Raw genomic sequence first — 18,495 nt, forward strand, 5'->3', positions numbered from 1 at the left:
ATTTGAAGTGTCTGTGAAATAGCCAGTTTGGCTTGAGTCTGAAAATCGACAGATGAGACTGCTATGGAAAGCGTAGATCAAGATAAGTGTGAAAGGACCAAGGGGCAGTTCTCAGGGACATGAACACACAAGGAACTGACAAAAAAGGTCAGAAGACAGAGGAAGGACCTGGAGAGAGGGATGTTAGATAAGCACATACTTTAAAGTCAAGTATCTTCTGGCTGTTCACTGGCCCTGAGACCTCCACAAGTTTATGTAATGCTTCTGAGCCTCAGTTCCATCTGCTGTAAATTGTAAAATCCAAATGCCAAGTTGTAAGAATTAAATAATTTTATAGATGTAAACATTTGTTGTCAAGTATATTGCTTAGAATAGGTTTTCAGTAAGTTTGTCCCTTTTCCCTTTTGCTGTGTTCAAGGATTCTGAAACTGAGGAAAAGAAGCAGTTAGCTAGCTTTAGGAGTTAAAAGCAAGAAGGCGGCAAAGTGAGCTGCATATTCCTTGGAAGGAGCCAATGAAAAGGGTACAGTTGAAGCCTATCCTCAAAGAGGGAGAGTGATAGGGAGATGGCGCACACACAAACACACAGACAGACAGAGTTTGGGAAGGTCTAGAACCTGGGCTAAGGACTTGGAGAAAAGAGAACATAGTTCTACCATTAGCAGTAAGGCTGGAGGAAGTCCCAGCTGTACTGGAGGGACAGGAAAGTTGGCCTGTGCCCTAGTGTTCCGTTTACTACTCAATGTCAGCTTGGGCCAAGTAAGATTACTCTCCTAAGCCTCCACTTCACTAGGACATTGAGGCTTTGATGAGAGGCAGAGTCTGACAGTGTGCTTAGACAATGGACATCTTTTAAATATTGTTGAATTGTATACCTGACTTCTATGAGTAGGAAGGAGGTCTAGCTGTGGCCAGAGGATCAAAAACCTAATTGTAAATAACTCAGCTGTCAGACTAAAGGTGCTTCCTGGCTCCTTTGACTCCAGGTGAATCCACACTAGGATACACATGAGAGCAATGTCAGATGACGACTTAGCATGGTGTCACAGTCTTGTGGATCCTATCCCTTTTGGGCACAGAGACTTGAACATCTTGCAGTCTGATCCTTTCCCTGTTGGCCTTGGGTCTCTGGCTTATGGTGCCTCTGGCCTTGACGTGCTACTGTGCCTACAGGACCGGGGCTTCTGTGTGGAGGTGAACACAGCCTTTGAGGACTTCGCCCACGTCATAAGCTTTGACAAGAGGGCTGCTGCGCTGGACGCAGGCAACATCAAGCTGACCTTCAATAGTGTGAGGGGCTGGGCAGAGCTGGGTGGGCTCAGTTCTTTCACTTATCCTAGTGTCTTGTTCCTTCTCACCTCCCTGCTGACTGTCTTGGGTTTGGGGAATGATAACAAGTCCAGACCAACCCTTTCCTACCTTTTAAGACATGCCGACCCTGTCCTCTGTCCCTTTTACTCTCAGCTGCTGGAGAAAGCAGAAGCACGGGAGAGGGAACGAGAGAAGGAGGAGGCACGAAGGATGCGGCGCAGGGAAGCTGCCTTTCGAAGCATGCTGAGGCAGGCCGTGCCTGCTCTGGAGCTGGGCACTGCGTGGGAAGAGGTCAGGAGCACAGCCTGGCCCCAATCACCCTCAAGCCTGAGGGCAGCGGAGCTTCTCCACCACTGAGGGCCCACCCCAGTCACAGCACAGCCCTGGGCCAGCTCCAGTTCCCTTCCTTCCTCTGCCCCAGCCCTGCCCAGTGCTCGTGGCGGTGTTCAAGCTGGGCCAGGCAGGGCCTGGTCTGATCAGCAGTGCTCTCCCCGTTCAAGGTCCGTGAGCGCTTTGTGTGCGACTCAGCCTTTGAGCAGATCACCCTGGAGTCGGAGCGGATCCGGCTCTTCCGGGAGTTCCTGCAGGTGCTGGAGGTAAGGCAGGCACCTGACCGTTCTTATCTGTGCCTCGCCTTAGAAGTCCTTAGTGCTACACGAGACCTCAGTGGACTGTCACCATGAATGTGCTTCTTTCCTTGTCCAGCCAGGAAAGGAAGGATTGAAAGGGAGGGGGCCCTAGAAAAGGCAGAGGCCCTAGCTGAGACAGGAAGGCAAAGTTTTCATCTCTTTCTGCTTCTAGCAGACTGAATGCCAGCACCTTCACACCAAAGGCCGAAAGCACAGCAGAAAGAGCAAGAAACACCATCGGAAGCGTTCCCACTCACCTTCAGTGAGTTGGCAGGTAGCGGGTGAGGTTGGATTGTTTTGGACAAACTAAACACATTTTTTCACTGTTCTCTTTTGGAGGGAGATTTGAGGAATCCCTTGGTTCTGGATTCTTTGTCCCCAATTCCCAGATGAGGGCTTCTGGAGAATAGAGAATCTCTGCTCTGACCTCAGTATCTGTTCATCTGACCAGGGGTCTGAGTCGGAAGAGGAAGAGCTGCCCCCACCATCCCTCCGGCCTCCCAAGCGGAGGCGACGGAACCCCTCAGAATCTGGCTCTGAGCCCTCATCCTCCCTTGATTCAGTTGAAAGTGGGGGTGCTACCCTTGGAGGACCAGGCTCCCCATCCTCTCACCTTCTCCTTGGGTCAGGTAAGCAGTTCTGGAAGCCTGGGAGCTATAGTACTGTGGCCCTATCTGAGCAGAGGCCCATCAGGTCCCAGACCCCTGAGGGCAGACAGGGCTAGGCAGGCTGTGGAGGAATAAGAACATCCTATTCTTGCCTAGGCAAGGAGCTGGGATTCAGCCTTCCCTCTCCCTCTCCCACCCCCCCCTCCAGATCATGGCCTTCGGAAAAGCAAGAAACCAAAAAAGAAAACTAAGAAAAGGAGACACAAGTCGGTGAGTAGACAACCCTTATGTTTGTAGGTAAAGAATTCTCAAGGGAGGTTTCACCTGCTTCCTAGCTACACCGCCCAGCCACTGAGATGGGCTCTGGGCTGTTACAGAATAGTCCTGCAAGTGAGACAGACCCTGATGAGAAGGTTGGTAAGGAGAGTGAAGACAGAGAACAGGAACAGGACAAGGACAGGGAGCTTCGGCAGCCAGACCTCCCTAACCGCTCCCCAGGCTTTGGAATCAAGAAGGAGAAGGTGAGCAGGAGGGCCCACTTTTGGCCCGAACCTGAGGTGATACTCTGTCCAGGAGGGGACCCAGGTAAGCCATGCCTTTGCTCAACAGACAGGCTGGGATACGTCTGAAAGTGAGCTGAGTGAAGGGGAGCTTGAGAGGCGAAGACGGACACTCCTACAGCAGCTGGATGACCACCAATGACCCCATGAGCTACTTTCTGCCTTGGGACTACGTGAGGCAGTGGCTCCAGGGCCACCCTCAACCATCTGCCTCAGACTCCGTCTGTCTGGTCTGTGTCCACTTTTCCCAAAGTAACCCAACCCCAACACACTACTGTTAGCACCTCTCAAGGTTGCTCTTGGTGTTCAAGGGTCCCCCAGTTCTCGGACAACTAGTGCAGTCCTTGCCCTCAGCCCCAGACCAGAGATGGGCAATGTATATCATGTGGGGTGGGTGATGCCGGTAGATAAAAAATTATGGGGCGGGGTCTCCAGAAAAGAGACAGGCTGGTGGACATAGCCTAGGTGGCAGAGGGCAGGGTCCTCACCCTCTAGCATCAGTGCCTGCTCTTGCCTGCCCTGGCCCTGGGGCTCCACCACTGCTTCCTCTACCCCTGGGACCTGATATATGTGTTGTTTTGTTTTTTAAATAATATTTATAACATGACCAGTGACTATTATGTCCTCTCCATCTTCTGCCCAGTGGGGATGAAGACAGGTATATATACGACCAGCAGAGGGCACTGTCCTGACACATTTGCCTCCCTTTGTGTGGCCAGAGTGCACCCTGCCAGGCTTCCCCTGTGCCCCAGGCTTCTGGACTCATCTTTTCTGAAATGGAGGCAGCCCCTGCCCACCCCCACCGTCTACCCTCAGGGCCACTCAGAGAGCCTGGAGCTTCAAGCCTTTGTTAAGATGTCAAGGGTTTATGTACAAGAGAAGGGAAATGGTGTATGTACAAAAGGAAGCGGTCCCCACATTCTCTTCAGGGGTCAGAGAAGCTGGTAGGAAATTGAGCAGATTGTCTCAAGACCCTCTGTCTACTACCTCTGCCAAAATCCACCTAGCTGAGAAAAGGAGGTGAGGAGTTTGTTGGCACATCCTTCTTCTAGCAGTCTTAGAGCTAGCGCCTCTTCAGCCCACTGTGGGAAGGCCAAGCATGGAAGAGGCAGAGAAGGGAGGTGGGCCTGAAATTGGTCCTCGGCCTATTTCACAAGGGCACAACAGATTGGGCCCAAGCCAAGAAGGGCTTTACTCCATGAAATGATCTGAGATTGGCAGAGTCCAGGGATCCATAAGCCTGGATACTTGAGCTGGTTGTGGAACTGCAAAAAGGGAAAAAGCAGAGTGTAGCATTCTCCCTTCACCCCACTAGACTCTAGTGGAAGAGGGGCCAAGATACCCCTGTGTGGGCTAAAGCTGGAAGTGGTTTTTCCGAGCCCTGAACTGACCCTTCAGGAAACATTGAAGACTATGGGGGCACTGGGGAAGTGCCAGGCCCCTACAGACCAAGTGCCCACAGTGGCATAGATAAAAGATGCAGCCTCAAAACTGGAGTGGCTGCAGCTGGATCAGCTCAGCCTTCTGCTGGGCCTAGGCTTCAGGTCCACTGTCCAGACTTGCAGGACTCTTGAGAATTGAAGTGCTTCTGACTTCAAGAGGATCTCAGTGGGGGACCTGGAGCCCAAGGAGGGCCACTGGGTGGTGCAGTACTCCTAGCTTGATGCCGAACAATAGGCTGGTGGTGGAGGCCTGTGGGGAAGACAGAGGCATGTAAATAGGCAGGGAGTCTGAGGAGGACAAGGAGGAGTCAGCTACAAAGAGGGTCAGGGTGGACTTTGAAGGGGGCTTGAGGACCATAAGGAAGACTCAGAGGGTAATATGAGGGGACTAAACACATTGGGCAGAGACAAAGTAGACGAAGGAAGAGACCCAAGACCAAGTAGATGTCAGGAAGCAGAGATCAAGGGACATCTGTCCCTGAGCAGCAGCCAGAGCTCTTAGGAGAAAACCCTAGGAAAGGCCAAGACTAAGGACCCCCATGGATCAAAAAATGGAGCCTTAGTAATTGGGACCATTAGGCCTGGTCCTCCCTGATCTGGCATAGCTCTCAACCCTGCCCTGGTGACTTCTTAGCTCTTAGGTCTTAGTAGCTGGGGTAGAATTAGTGGGAAATGCCACTTCCCCAAGGGTGCATGCAGGGAATAAGCCATGCTTCTCAAGAGCACAGGGTATGCAAGAAGTCAGCCCCATCACTGAGATGGTTCCCAAGGCATGCAGAGAGGGCAGTCATGCTGCCCAGTACCTGTCGCGGGCCTCAGCCTTGGGGGTTAACAGTTTGACTCATCATGGTGGGCTGCATCACAGAAGAAGCGTGAGCCCCGCTTGGCAGTACGGGCCGTGAAAGGGACACTCTTCAACACTATGCCCAGGAGAAAGACAGTGATCAGCCCTCATGGGGGAAAGGGAAGGAAGAAGGCCCAAAGTAGGTTAGGTTGGACTCTGGGAGCTGGGTCCAGTGGGCAAGGGTCCCACCTGTGATGATGTCTTCAATGGTACCATCCTTCCCCTCATAAACAGGCCGGTGCTCCTTAGCTTGGCGCCGCCTCAACTCTGCAATTAGCTCCTGCTGTTGCCATTTGTTCCGCTGGGATGGAGACTAGGGCCAAACATCAGAAGGGGAAGGAAGTCATCACTAACCTTACAAGCGGCTGGTTCCTGTCCCAAGATGCAGTCTGAGGATACATGCTTATACTCTACAGAGAAGCCCTGCCTGTCAGTCGTTCTGGCTGCCCCTTCCTTTGGACTCTCCCTCACGCACACTGGGGTGGGGGTGGGGTGGGGTCTGTCTTAGTTTTCTGGGTCCTTTCTGGCTCCCTGAGTCCTCAGTTCTTTGCCTTGCCCTGTAGACCAATTCTTGGTCCCACCTACCTTGGCATCCAGCTTCTTGGCTTCCTGAGCCAGCTGCTTCTCCCGCATTACCTCCTCCTGTTTCTTTCGAGCTTCATTCTCTTGTTCTGCTTCCTTAGAACCAAAGGGTTGGGTGGTGAGACCTGAAGCTCTCACAGGCTGGGAGGGGTGGGGCTAACACTGAGCTTGGAGAGTGGGTGGCAGTGGGACCAGCTAACCCCAGGTGGCCACCCTCTGGACGGGCACTTCCTGATCATAACAATGACAGGAAGGGCCTGGGCCCCCACCCTGCCCACCAGTTCACAGCTAAGAGGCTTGTCACCAGCTTCCATGGTTCCCTCCCTAGGACTCAGGAACTGGAAAAGACCCAGACTTGAAGTCCAGGCTCTCCCTCGCAACCAGTTTTCTCTCATTCAAACTCTTTAGAAACTTTTCTCCAGCATACCTTATAAGAACGAATGAATCGGACAAATACTGGGAAAAACACAGAAGGAGGGGTGGTCTTGGGACTCTCGCCAAAGTAGCGCACAACTGCATTGTAGGCCTCCTGGGGAAAGGGCAGACAGAAGGGTCATCCTGGTGGAAGAAGCCCAGCTCTCACACCAGGGGCAGGAGGCTCACAGACAGCAGAGCCCAGGGTTAAAGGGAGAGAAACCAAACACCCAGGGCCAGTTGTTTCTCATCCAAACTCTCCAGCATACCTTATAAGAAGGTATGTGAACTAGAGAGAATGTGTGGTGCTCCCAGTGCTCCTGAGAGTCACATTTCCAAACATGGATGCCTGCTGTCACACCCACCCCTGGACAGCTGCCTGATAAAAGAGGTAGAGTCAGGGGTCTATCTGAAGAGCTAGTGTTTTTGGTCCTGGATATCCGTGTGCCCCTACTCTTAAATCCCTTGCTCACCTCAGCCGTCTTGGCATCACGCTGGAGTTTGTCCAGTTTGCCTTCATTGGTGCTGAGGAAGCTCCGAAGGACACTGTTGTCATGAATGCTACATTCCCGCCGAATCAGCTCCATGCCCCGGCCCAGCTCTTTCACATCCAGCAGCACATTCTCCAGGGACACTGCGGTTACCAGAGGCCTGAATGAAGCCTACTCAGGACTTCAGCAAACCTGCCCTCCCCCAGGGCATGGGCTTCTACTCATGTACATTTGGAGAAGTGCATAATAAAACAGGCTGAGCTCTCAGGGGCAGGGGAAAGGAATGGAGGCTGAGTTCACGACCCCAAACAAGAAGGCAGCAAAGGAAGGCAAACTGCAGAGACGGCTGACCTCCAAAATGGAGGGCCTTGAGCCTGCCCAGATTTTCATGGGCAGGACAGAAACAACAGCTACTATATGTGTGTCTGTAAGGGCTTTATAGGTTTTCTAACCACATCACATACACCATATGAAATGCAATCTCCCCACCACCTAAGGGAGGTGGGAGTGAACCCTCTGCTCCCGCTGTACCTAGCTGGGAAAGGCTGGGTATACAGCCTGAAGGAAGGCTCCCTCTGTGGTAGCCCCCATTCATGACTCCAGAAGAAAGCTTTGAAGTGGTCGGAAGAAAACAAAAGCCAGAAACAAATGGGCCCAGGTATCCCCCCTCCTCAGCTTCCTGGGATTGTCCTGGGTTAGAAAGAAGTCAGCCTTCCCCACCCCCGCCCCATACCTGCTGCAGCCTTCTCCACAAAGTGCAGCTCATGCCAGAAGTTAGCCAGGTCTGGGTACTTCTCCTTTACTGTCAAGGCGATGAAGTGCAGCAGTGTCATTTTCCGATCAGTGGACTTAGTGTCCAGCAGCTAGAAGGAAGGGGTGACAGCAGAGAACTAAGCACACAGGCTCTGCCACAGTATTCCAGGCTTCCTGCCCAGGTTCCCCCGCCGTCTTACCAGATCCAGGCTCTGGAGCTTGAAGCCATACACAGCACCCCGCTTGCTGCTGTTCATATAATTCCCCAATGCAAGTATGATCTGTCCATAAGATGCATAGAGAGCATGTTACAACAAGCTCCAAGGGTTCCCTCCTCTTCTCTGTATAGTCCCAGGCCCCCACCCAGGACCTGGAACCACCAGCACCCCAATCACCCCTTTTCCCAACCTCTAGCATCTGCTTCAGTTTCTGTGAGGACTTAACAGAGGCAGAGGCCGCAATGATGGCATTCAGTTGCTGGAAAACAAGATGAACACAGTCACCCTCAGCTGAGAGGGAAATGAAGTTAAGGGGTAAGGCCAGAGGATCCACAGGGCAAGTGACTAGTGGGAGATATGTGTGAAGGAACAGCAGTAGAGGAAAATGATTTGGGAAGAGGCTGTACCGGTGTGAGCATCTGTAGGTTGTCCTGGAAGTTGCCCAAGAAAGCCATGCCAGCCATTCGCTGGGTCAGCCGCTCAACCTTGCTGAAGAGCAACATGAAGCGGTCCTCAGCTGCCAGCTCCTCCAGGGGCTGCCGCTCCCGCTCATACTGCCGCAGCAGCTTCACCTCAGCCTCTGTGGGCAGGAAGCGCATCAGGCACTCCACAAAGTCCACAGGGAGTGTCTGTAGGTCAAACCTGTGTAGGAGGATACAACACCTCAGGTCTGGCATTTGTCTACATCGTCTCCTTATCCCCAAAAGAATCGGGAACAATACACAGACAGTCAGAGGCAAAGCACCACTGCTTCCTCTGTCACACAGCCAACAACTGTCTTGGGGGAACAAACCATGCTCTTGTATATTGGGACAGGACCTTGCTGTATATTTCAGGGTAGCCTCTAACTTGGGAGCCTCCTGCCTTGGGTACCAAAATGTGGGATTATAGGGATGCATCGCCAGGCCTGACCCCCATGCTCCTATTGTGAGAGCCCTTCAATGACTTCCCCTCTGCATCTATGCTGAATTCTAAACACCTGAGTGGCACATGAGGCTTCTGCTCAGTCTTTACCCTGTCCTGCTCCCTAACTTCACTCAGTCTTTACCCTGTCCTGCTCCCTAACTTCACTCAGTCTTTACCCTGTCCTGCTCCCTAACTTCACTAAAGCTAGATTTCATTTTCAATGTTCTTTTGTTTTATTATGTGTGTGAGTGTACTGCCTGCATGCATGTAAGTGCACTCATGTTATGCAATATTCACGGATATCAGAAGAGGGTGTCAGATCCCCTGGAACTGGAGTTACTGACCACTGTTAGCTACCATGTGGGTGCTAGGAATCGAACCCAGGTCTTCTACAAGAGCATCCAGTGCTCTTAACCGTTAAGCCATCTCTTGAGCCCCATTTTCAATATTCTTAAGTACTATGTTCCTCCCTCCAGGTCCTAAATTGGACTTACTTGTGCAATTCCTTCAGTCTCAGTTAAGATACCCCTTCCTCTGGAAAGCCCTCCTTGACAATGCTCAGCTACTTGGCTCTCCTTCCTGTGCTCTGCCAACCTGGCAGTTTTACTGCTCTACATGGGATCTCCTTGGGTGAAGGTGTAGGCTGAATGTGCATTCCTCACACTGTGTCTGACACAGCATGAATGTAGGAAGCTCTGCCCAGGCCAGTGGATGACTGAGAAGTGTGAGAAAGTTCTGTCAGGAGCGCTGGGATCTAGGAGGAAGCCAAATACTGGGAGGGAACTTGGATACCAACTGTCTAGGGACCAGGATCACAGGAGTGGGAGCCTCACGTGTGGATAGCTCTGCAGATCTCCTCAGCTGAGCGCCCAGCCTTGCGAAGGGTGATAGCCAGGTTCTTGGCACGATTGGCTTCTAAAAGGGTCACTTTGCTGGCAGCTTTTTGTGCTGTCTTATTCTTGGAGCAGATGAGGTCAAGGGCAGGGCCCTGGGCTTTTGTCTTAAACAACTCTTCAAACTTGTCCAGGTCCAAGTCCTTGTTGAAAGAGTTGAGAAAGGACAATGTTGCAGGCTCATGCTATTACAACACCCACAGGCCATGTGCCCTCCATGGACCCAACTCTGGTTCCTGAAGCCAATAGGATACCAGTCATACTCTGCTGGAGAACTTTTACAAGCCCAGAAGATCTGGCTATAAGAGCATCCTGACCTCCAGCCCCAAGCCCACCCTTTCTCGACCCCAGACTCTGTCACCTCCAAGATCTTCTCATCATCAAGTTCACTGAAGACAGTGCCGTTGATCTGATTGGGTTTCAGGGCTGTCCAGTTGAAGACTGGCAGCCGGAACTTGGTCTTGATAGGTTTCTTAATGCGAATGGCTAGTTTTGGGAAGAGGATCAGTAAGGCAAGGGCCAAGGAAAAACTCCATTAGCCATTGCCTAGAGCCCTGAGAACACTCACCTGACAGGCCTACTGTCAATACCACAGAAGGAGCAGCACCAGGGAGAGGTGGGGCAGGGGGACACTTATCTGGGAAAGAATAAATGGTACAGTCACCTGGAGGTCCTAAGACTCTTCCCAGGTTACCCAAATTCTGCCTACCTCACCTTGTCCTTACAGACTCAGAGAAGGAGGCTGTCTGAACTCTGCTCAAGCCAATCCCAGGAGTCTTTACTAAGGGCAGCAGTTTGACCTAGTCCCTGATGGAGTTTTTCCTGCCACAGCTTAGCCCTCTGCTAGGATACCTACAGGGGAACTAAGAGTAGCATCTTGGAGATCCTGAAGCAGAATCTGTTCGAGACCCCTTCGCATGTGCCTCCCTAATCCTGGACCTCTCTCAGCCCTCCTACTCTGATTTGATAGCCTCAGATAATGCCACTTCGCAGCTGCTCCTTGATGAAGGCACTGCTGACTAGGGTCCTGACCTCACAAAAAGATTACCCCTCCCAGCCCTGGAATCTCAGTTACCTGGTAATGGGGGAGCAGGTGGGGGCAAAGGTGGAGCTGGTGGAGGAGGCACCGGTAGGGCCTCCTCAGCAGGTGGGGCTGGAGCCAGCAGGTCCAGGTCAGAGGATGGTACGCCCTCACTCAACTCTGCAGGGCCTATCCTGGCCAGGGCCTCACTACCACCCATGGACTCCAGGCCCTGGGCACTTGGTTCCAGGTGGCATCGGCGTTGGAAAGCCTCCTCCTTCTCCTTAATGAGCCTCCGAAGAGTGTGCACTTGGTGGCTTGTGTTTTCGTATGTCTCCTATCAGGCAGACAGCAACAATGAGGGAAGAATGCACTAAAGGGACAATAATCAGTTCCCCTATGAGTAAGAATGCCTACCCAACAGAATCTCGGCTAGGGCCTCTGTGAGGGTACTCAAAGTAGAAGAAATCCAGGTCGGGGAGCAAGGAAGCTTGGTGTGGCAGAGCAGAAGAGGTAAGCAGAAGCTTGCTGTCACTGGTATTCTGGTATGCCCTTCCCTCTGCTCAAGTCTGTTCTCACTGCACAGGCCCCTCAAGGCTGATACCCTTGAAACTCTTGCTGGTCTGTTGCCAGCTGGGCACAGCTGTTATCTCCACAGCCTTTTGTTCCTCATCATTGCTTTTATTTCTTTGGCTGTAGAAATCCTATGGATGGGCCTTGTCTTAGTAATCTCTGTTATCTTCCATAGCTCCCAATATGGAACCTAGCAGGGGCTCAGCAGATACACATGGAGCTCAAAAGAGTTAACATATATTCTTTTGCAAGAAAGGCATGACTTTATAGCTAAGTTATAAAGTTGGTGAGAAACGCTGCCCTTCATAGGCTACCTAGCAGACAGATTAGTACATAGAGAGTTGGGCTACTCTGACCATGCTCAGTAAACAGCTGAGGAGCACAATGGAGGAAAAGGCAGCAGATGGGCAGGAGGAAGTGGCCTGGACTAGACTGAGTGTCTACGGGCACCACATCTGCTCCTATGCGCTTCTCTGTGTTTGGCCAGCTCTGGCTTCAGCTTCCCTCTCCAGCTAAAAAGATGGGAAGAAATCATCAGCCCATCCTTGCCTGAGTGCCTCAGGGCGAATCAAGATCTTTCCTGGCTTTTTTTTTTTTTTTTTTTTTTTTTTTTTTTTTTTGTCTTTCTGAAGCAGAGTCTCCCTGTAGCCCCAGCTGTCCTGGAACTCACTGTGTAGACCAGGCTGGCCTCGAACTCACAGAGATCCACCTGCCTCTGCCTCCCGAGTGCTGAGATTAAAGGCATGCACCACCACTCCCAGTCTTTCCTGGCTTTTTAAAAAAAAATTTTTTATTATGTGTATGAGTGTATTGCCTGCATGTGTGTAATGCACCCGTGTTGTGCAATGCCTGTGGAGGTTGGAAGAGGACGTCTGATTCCCCTGGAACTGAAGTTACTGATGGTTGTTAGCTGCCATGTGGTTGCTGGGAATCAAACCTGGGTCCTCTACAAGAGCAGCCAGTGATCCTAACCACTGAGTCATCTCTCTAGCCCAAGATCTTTCCTGACTTTCTAGGGCTCAGGAAAGAAAAGCAATGGCACTGGAGGCCAGGGTGAGTCCCAGCCTCCTCCCTCGTCCTCTCCCCTTACTGGTACCTTGATGCTCTCCAGCTCCTTTTCCCGCTGCAGCAGCTGTTTCTCCAGTTCTGCCACCCGCATCATGTTCTCATTCTCCAGGTCCAGAAGCTTCTCTGTGAGCTGTAAGATGGGGAAGGCAGGTTCAGAGCTATGCTCAAACCTAAGTACACCCATCACGGACAGAAGCCTAATCAGGACCTGAAAAGCAGGTCCAAAAGGCAGCTTATGCAGGTGCCTACATCACTCTCATGGGCCTGCAGTTCTGACACAGCAAGATACAAGGCAAAGAATAGCAATCTGATTGTCCCAAGCATGAGGCCACCTCACACCCAGCCATAAAGGTCAATGTATTCCAGTGGGAATGTCCAGTGGCTTAGGTCAAAGCACAGTCTAAAGAGGCTCAGTGGTTCCAAAGCCTTGCTGTGGCTCAATCTGGAGGTAAGAGAGAGTAAGCTCAGGATCCCTGAGATTGTCCTCCCCAATCCACAACAGTGGCTCTGGTAAGCAAAGGACACTTACATGGGACACATGTTCCTCCAGCTCTTCCACCTTCTCCAGGGCAACATTCTTGGTTTCAGCATCTTCCAGCAAACCCCCCACATCAAACACATTGTCCAGGTATGCCTGAATCTGCACCTGTAGCTTCTCGCTCTCTGTGTGCCTTGACTTCTAGGGAAAAGCAGAGGGAGGAGGAGGTAAGAGAGCATAGGACTGGAAGGTCTCCTGGGAATTCTAGTACTTCCACTTAGCTTCAGCTATCAACCTGACACAGCCCAGAGTTATCTGAAGGAGCCTCAATTGGGGGATTGCCTAGATCAGACTGGCTTGTGGACATGTCTGTGGGACATTTTCTTAACTATTGAATGATGTAGGCAGACCCAGTTCACTGTGGGTAGTGCCACCCATGGAAACGTGGTCCTGGGTATATAAGAAAGCTGGCTGAACACCAGTCAGGGGGAAAAAGCCAGTAAGTAGCTTTCCTCCATGGTTCCTGTCCTTACTTCTCTCAATGATGGACTGTGACCTGGAAGTGTAAGATAAAATAAACCCTTTCCCCTACAAGTTGCTTTTGGTAATGATATTTATCACAGCAACAGACAGCAAATGAGAACAATATCCATCGTTACTTCATAACCACATTCTAGATCACTGCTAGCCATGCCAGTCTGGCTCTGATACAGCTGCTTCATTGGGAAGACCTTGGCAGAAAAGTCTCACTCCAGGTCAAAGAAGACAGGGAGGTTTCAGAATCATCTAGTTCCAAGGGAATCCAATGCTCTCTCCTGATCTCCACAGGCATTTCATGAAATGGGTGCACTTACATACATGCAGGCAATACACTCATACACATAAAAAGAAATAATAAAATATTTTTTAAAAAACCTCCTTGTGAGGCAGGCATGGTGGTGCACACCTTTAGTCCCAGCACTTGGGAGGCAGAGGCAGGCGGATCTCTGTGAGTTCAAGGCCACCTGGTCTACACAGTAAGTTCCAGGACACCTGGGGTTACAGGGAGACCCTGTCTCAAAAAGACCAAAACAAACAAAAAACAAAACAACCTCCTTGTGCTATGTCTAAGTTATTCTCTACCCTAAGGCACTTCACCTTCCCAAGGCTCTGGCCAGCTCACCTGTAGGAACTCCTCCAGCCCCAGCTTGGTAAACTCATACTGCAGGTGGACCCGGAAGTTCATGTCCTCCACTGAGTGTACCACAATGTTGATGAACTGCATACAGGCCACCTGGTAGAAGAAGTGGAATATCGAAGTACATGGTCAGCATGGTCTTGGCCTTAAGGAATGCAAAGCCTTGATGGGCATGCACCTGTCTCAGGCCTAGTTCCTCACCATGAAGTCAATGTTGCTGTCCTCATTCCGGAAATACTCCATTAGCTTCTCAAAACGATGCAACTCTTTGCACACCTGAATGAGCAAACATTCTCAGGGGAAGGATCTGTACCATGAAGAACTCTAAGCTCTGGCTCCCAGAAACATGATGGCAAAGGCATTAGCTCAGACCAAGTTCAATCACAACTCAGCTGGTCATGATGGCTTGCATCTAATATCCTAGCACTCAGGAGGTCTAAGTAGGAAGAATATCATGAGTTTTAGGCCTGCTTGGCTTATAAAGTAAGACTCTGTCTAAAAATAAAACACACCCAGATACACACACACACACACACACACACACACACACACACACACACACACAGAACTCTATCTAGGAACTGGACCATTTGGGGCACTAGAAGAAAACTCAGGACCTGGAAACTATCCCCCATCACCTCATAGGCAATGCAGTATAGCCTGGGCTTTAGGTGCCTTGCAGGCTAGGTCAGTTAGAAATACAGCAAGTTAGATGCTGGCAAGTTACTGAAAGAGCAAAGGAAGGAGGAAGAAGGAAGGGAGTCACGGCGGACACAGAAGACTGAGATCCCTGGGGGACACAGAGGAGGGGCCAGTGTGCAGGAAAGCTCTCTGCTCAAAGAGGTCTAGGGCTCCTTTGAGCCTCTGAGCTTTAAGGAGGAAGAGCTGTTTCCTGGACTGAACAATGAATGCTAGGGAAGAGGCCCAGAGAGGAGGAAGAGGTGGAACCACAGCTGTGGCTGGATGTCGAGGAATCCATGTTCAAGCAGATCAGGGTTTCAGAGGTAGGCTTCTGGCTGGGGAAATTCTACACAAGAGCCCCCTCTCCCCTTACCAACAGCCTTCTCCTCCCCTGAAAAACATCTGCTTTGGGTTCCACCTAAGGGTTCACTACAGCAAAATCACCTGGGGAGTCTTATAAAGTACAGATATCCAGGCTCCAGTGGGTGAGAAGTGGAGCACAGTTCTGTACTTTCAATAAGCTCACTTGGTAATTCTGATGATGAGTCGGGTTAGGACACTGCACTCTATCCCAGAACATCCGTAACTGGCCAATTGGGAGGCACCCTGGAACCAGATCTTAAAAGACTAAAGTCGTTCTCTGTGAAGCAGACTGCTCAGTTGAGCACCGGGATTTTAAGTCACTGGAAATCCCAGGAAATGTTATTTACTGGGTTCACCACCGCCTCCCCTATACATGTATGCATGCACATGCATGTGCATGTGCAGGCAAGAAACCAACCTCTTTGAAATTGTCAAAGGCAGCAAGGATGATTTCATGACCTCCCCGAACCAAACACACAGCTGCCAACAGCTCCAAGACCAGGGCTTTGGTCCTAATAAATGAAGAAAAGATTAGCACCCTAGCTTCCATCCTACCCACCACAGTTTACATCCTTTTTAGAAAGAAGGTGGAGAAGGCAGGCTTGTTCCCCCATTAAGCTGTGAAGAGACAAGAGAAACAAGGACACACTTTTTCCAGCAGACAAGACCCTAGCTACAGGACCCCCAAACAGGCAGGACTTGTCAAGGACAAGTCAGGATTCCAAACCCTGGGCACAGTGAAGAAGGAAGGAATGAAGGAATTCACCTTGGGTTCTTGTTGTTGAGGCTAAGTGCAATCTCATTGACAGCATGAGGGTGGGACATGACCAAGTTGAAGCCATACTGCAAAGGAAAGGACAGGAAGGAACCTTGATGGTGGGGAAAGGGGAAGCCAGCAGACCTTCCACTAGCAAACCTGTCTTTTACAGGTTGGTGCTCTGCTGTGCTGTCTTGGTTTAACAAATGGGGCAGAAGAGGAACAGCACCTATGGTGAGTACCACCCCTTACCTGATAATTCATGATGGCTCTGAGACAAAGGATACAGACATGGACATCATCCTTCTGGCTCACCAGGCGCGAGTTCTTCAGAGCCCTGCGGCCAGGGAGAGTGCTGTACCTGAGGGAGAGGGCCAGGTAATCAGGTAGGGGCTCAGGCTGCTCATGAAGGTTCTAGGAACACTCACCATCACCCAGATAGCAGGCCACCCCTTAGTAGCAACAGAAATGGGAGAAAGAGGACCGCCAACTGACAGAGGACCTGAACTCTTTGCAGGAGGCAAGTTTGTATTCACCTCCCTGGTATAGGCCTTTGTCAGCAACTGCCTAAGACCCCAGCTTTATACTCAGTGCCCAGTCATGCTAACCTCAGAGACCCTCTGAAATACAAAGTAACCTTGAGGACTTTATAAGTCCTCGGGATGAGTCACAAAGACATGCAAGTGAGCTTCCCTCCTGCCACTTCTAATTGCTACGTCTTTGGCACATTCAGTGGGAAGGGAGCATCTTGGTTCTCATATTAACTCTTATGCTCCAAAAGGCAGAGCAGACCTCTCCCCCCAGGCCTTAGAAAGGCCAAGGGCTATGCCTGGCTTTGTACATCCCTCTATTGCCTTAATGTTTTGTGAGAAAAAGAGGAAACACATATGGAATCTGCTCCTGCAAGGCCAGAATGGTGAGCAGTCTCCAAGGTGAAAAAACCAAGGACAGACACAGAGCTATGAGACACAAAGACCATGGAAGGATTACAGGGCTGCAAGGACAGTCTCCAGGGATGAGAGGGGCTCCACCATCAGGACCACTCTTAAGAAGTCACACACAAATGAAGGCATAGCAAATTTGGAGAGAAAGGACCTGAAGGAAAAAGGGATGGGAAAGGAAGGGGAAGGTAGGTAGGTGGGGGCTGGTCTTCAAGCTGGTCTCCAGGCAGCTGATGGGGAAGAATGAGAACTAGAGGGAAATGGTCCTGAGGGCAGGAACTGAATCAGCGAGCAAAGCCCAAGCCCTGCCCAAGGTTAGGGAGAAATGATCAAGAGAGAGGAGTGGAGGAAGGGGAGAGCTGGAACCCCAGGTGGGGTGGCACAGCTGAGGACCATGTACTTACCCAGGACAGACTGCGGGGCAGTCAGGGAGACAGAGAGAACAGATCAGAGACAGGCGAGCAGGCAGAGGGCAAGAGAGCTGAGCCTGGAAGCAAGAGTGGAGGGGAGCATGAGCACTCACCGCGGTTACTGAGACCTGGACTGGGGCTGGGGTGGGAGGCAGGCGGGCAGAGCGAGCGCACACATACCGGAGCACAGACTGACGCGCAGAGCGAGCGAGGCTGTTGGTGAAGGGGGCCGACAGGGCGCTGGGCGGCTGCAGATCCTCGATTGACCGGCTCCAGGACCGGAGCTTGTCAAATGCACCATCTTCACCACTCTCCAGACCCTCAAAGTCAAACCTGGAGCATGAAAGGACATACATGCGCACACGCAGGCACATACACAGAGAAATTCTGTGCCAAGCCCCTAGCAAGACCACCTCCTGTTCTTCAGGCCTGTACAGCAACATGAAGCAAGGGCAGCAAGAAGAGAAAACAGAATCAGGCAGTAGAGACCCAATCCTGGTTGGGAGCCATCAGCTTAAGAGAAGGGCAGAGGGGCCCCAGGCAGCTCTAGGAGGAGGTACTCCCAGGGCCCAAGGGGTACCAGGGCTGGCTTCTTTCTTGTGCTCCAGCCTTAAATGGGACATCTCAAATAGCTGTGGCTCTACATGGACAATCTGTACCAAAGAGAGTGGTGGGGAACAGGCCAACTGCAGGACTTACGCATTGGTCAATGGCAGAGTATCCTAAAGGAGCCTAGTTCATTACAGATTGGGCAGGACTGAAAGGAAAAGAATGGAGTCCTGGAATAGCCAGAGTGGGGAGGGGTGGTCTCTTATGCTTAGGAAGCCCACCACTGCCCCATCATACTGCTGGCCTTCGTTGGTTGGCTTTATTTTGTTTTGCAGTGCTGAGAACTGAACCAAGGGGGCCCCTGCTAGGCTAGCATGCCAGCAGGACCTCTCCCAGCAAGCTGAACCCCAGCCCTAGTCCTAAGTTGTAGTGGCCAGGTTTTCTATGACTAGCTACTTTAGGCTTTAAGGTTTCTCTCCTCAGCCTCAGTTTCCCTGGTAGAAAAAAATTGCAGGCTGAGGCTGGGATAGAAGGGTGGCATTCTAGGCCCTGCAGAAGTTGGGATACTTTCTTTGTTACTCTTATAACATGTCTCTCACCATCAGCAGTTTGTGTCACGGGCAAAGAAGACAGCTGAAATCACAGACTCAAGGGCCTTCTCTTACATATCCCCACTGGGTTGCACCCCCTGAGAAGCAGTCTCCTCTCCTCTGCCTCTGAGGTCACTTAGGACTAGGGAGTATCTCCCAAAGGCTCTTCTCACACCTTCCTTCCAACCACCATGGCACTCCGGAGCACTAGATGTACCATTTACAATTGCGTGCCTT

The 18,495-nt window shown here is 51.2% G+C and overlaps 2 protein-coding genes across 8 annotated transcripts in view; one reads left to right on the forward strand and one right to left on the reverse strand.

Annotated features, from left to right (window-relative positions):
• Prpf40b (pre-mRNA processing factor 40 homolog B) overlaps window positions 1-3,721 on the forward strand; it is a 23,170-nt gene extending 19,449 nt beyond the window's left edge. For 3 of the 5 annotated variants that reach the window (XM_008848746.3, XM_008848749.3, XM_008848748.3), the window contains 8 exons: window positions 1,173-1,289; window positions 1,464-1,601; window positions 1,811-1,906; window positions 2,112-2,201; window positions 2,391-2,568; window positions 2,756-2,817; window positions 2,925-3,068; window positions 3,157-3,721. In XM_008848746.3, coding sequence (XP_008846968.1) covers window positions 1,173-1,289; window positions 1,464-1,601; window positions 1,811-1,906; window positions 2,112-2,201; window positions 2,391-2,568; window positions 2,756-2,817; window positions 2,925-3,068; window positions 3,157-3,249 — 918 coding nt within the window. In that variant the 3' untranslated portion in view covers window positions 3,250-3,721. The remainder of the gene's footprint in view (window positions 1-1,172; window positions 1,290-1,463; window positions 1,602-1,810; window positions 1,907-2,111; window positions 2,202-2,390; window positions 2,569-2,755; window positions 2,818-2,924; window positions 3,069-3,156) is intronic. The other 2 variants (XM_008848747.2, XM_029553895.1) reach the window with 2 other exon arrangements.
• A 218-nt stretch (window positions 3,722-3,939) lies between these two features.
• Window positions 3,940-18,495, reverse strand: part of Fmnl3 (formin like 3) — a 56,638-nt gene continuing 42,082 nt past the window's right edge. Inside the window, exons 6-27 of one of the 3 annotated variants that reach the window (XM_029553892.1) lie at window positions 17,300-17,452; window positions 16,021-16,129; window positions 15,778-15,854; window positions 15,430-15,523; window positions 14,169-14,243; window positions 13,953-14,063; window positions 12,842-12,988; window positions 12,341-12,442; window positions 10,726-11,008; window positions 10,219-10,287; window positions 10,012-10,136; window positions 9,591-9,793; window positions 8,259-8,493; window positions 8,042-8,110; window positions 7,834-7,914; window positions 7,614-7,743; window positions 6,863-7,023; window positions 6,403-6,504; window positions 5,979-6,071; window positions 5,583-5,706; window positions 5,353-5,469; window positions 3,940-4,799 (exon numbers count right to left, since the gene is read on the reverse strand). In XM_029553892.1, coding sequence (XP_029409752.1) covers window positions 5,378-5,469; window positions 5,583-5,706; window positions 5,979-6,071; window positions 6,403-6,504; window positions 6,863-7,023; window positions 7,614-7,743; window positions 7,834-7,914; window positions 8,042-8,110; window positions 8,259-8,493; window positions 9,591-9,793; window positions 10,012-10,136; window positions 10,219-10,287; window positions 10,726-11,008; window positions 12,341-12,442; window positions 12,842-12,988; window positions 13,953-14,063; window positions 14,169-14,243; window positions 15,430-15,523; window positions 15,778-15,854; window positions 16,021-16,129; window positions 17,300-17,452 — 2,635 coding nt within the window. In that variant the 3' untranslated portion in view covers window positions 3,940-4,799; window positions 5,353-5,377. Of the gene's footprint in view, window positions 4,800-5,352; window positions 5,470-5,582; window positions 5,707-5,978; window positions 6,072-6,402; window positions 6,505-6,862; window positions 7,024-7,613; window positions 7,744-7,833; window positions 7,915-8,041; window positions 8,111-8,258; window positions 8,494-9,590; window positions 9,794-10,011; window positions 10,137-10,218; window positions 10,288-10,725; window positions 11,009-12,340; window positions 12,443-12,841; window positions 12,992-13,952; window positions 14,064-14,168; window positions 14,244-15,429; window positions 15,524-15,777; window positions 15,855-16,020; window positions 16,130-17,299; window positions 17,453-18,495 lie in introns of all 3 variants that reach the window. The other 2 variants (XM_008848745.3, XM_029553893.1) reach the window with 2 other exon arrangements.

This window comes from Nannospalax galili, unplaced genomic scaffold, assembly GCF_000622305.1.
Source record: "Nannospalax galili isolate Female #2095 unplaced genomic scaffold, S.galili_v1.0 scaffold1224, whole genome shotgun sequence".
NCBI lineage: Eukaryota > Metazoa > Chordata > Mammalia > Rodentia > Spalacidae > Nannospalax > Nannospalax galili.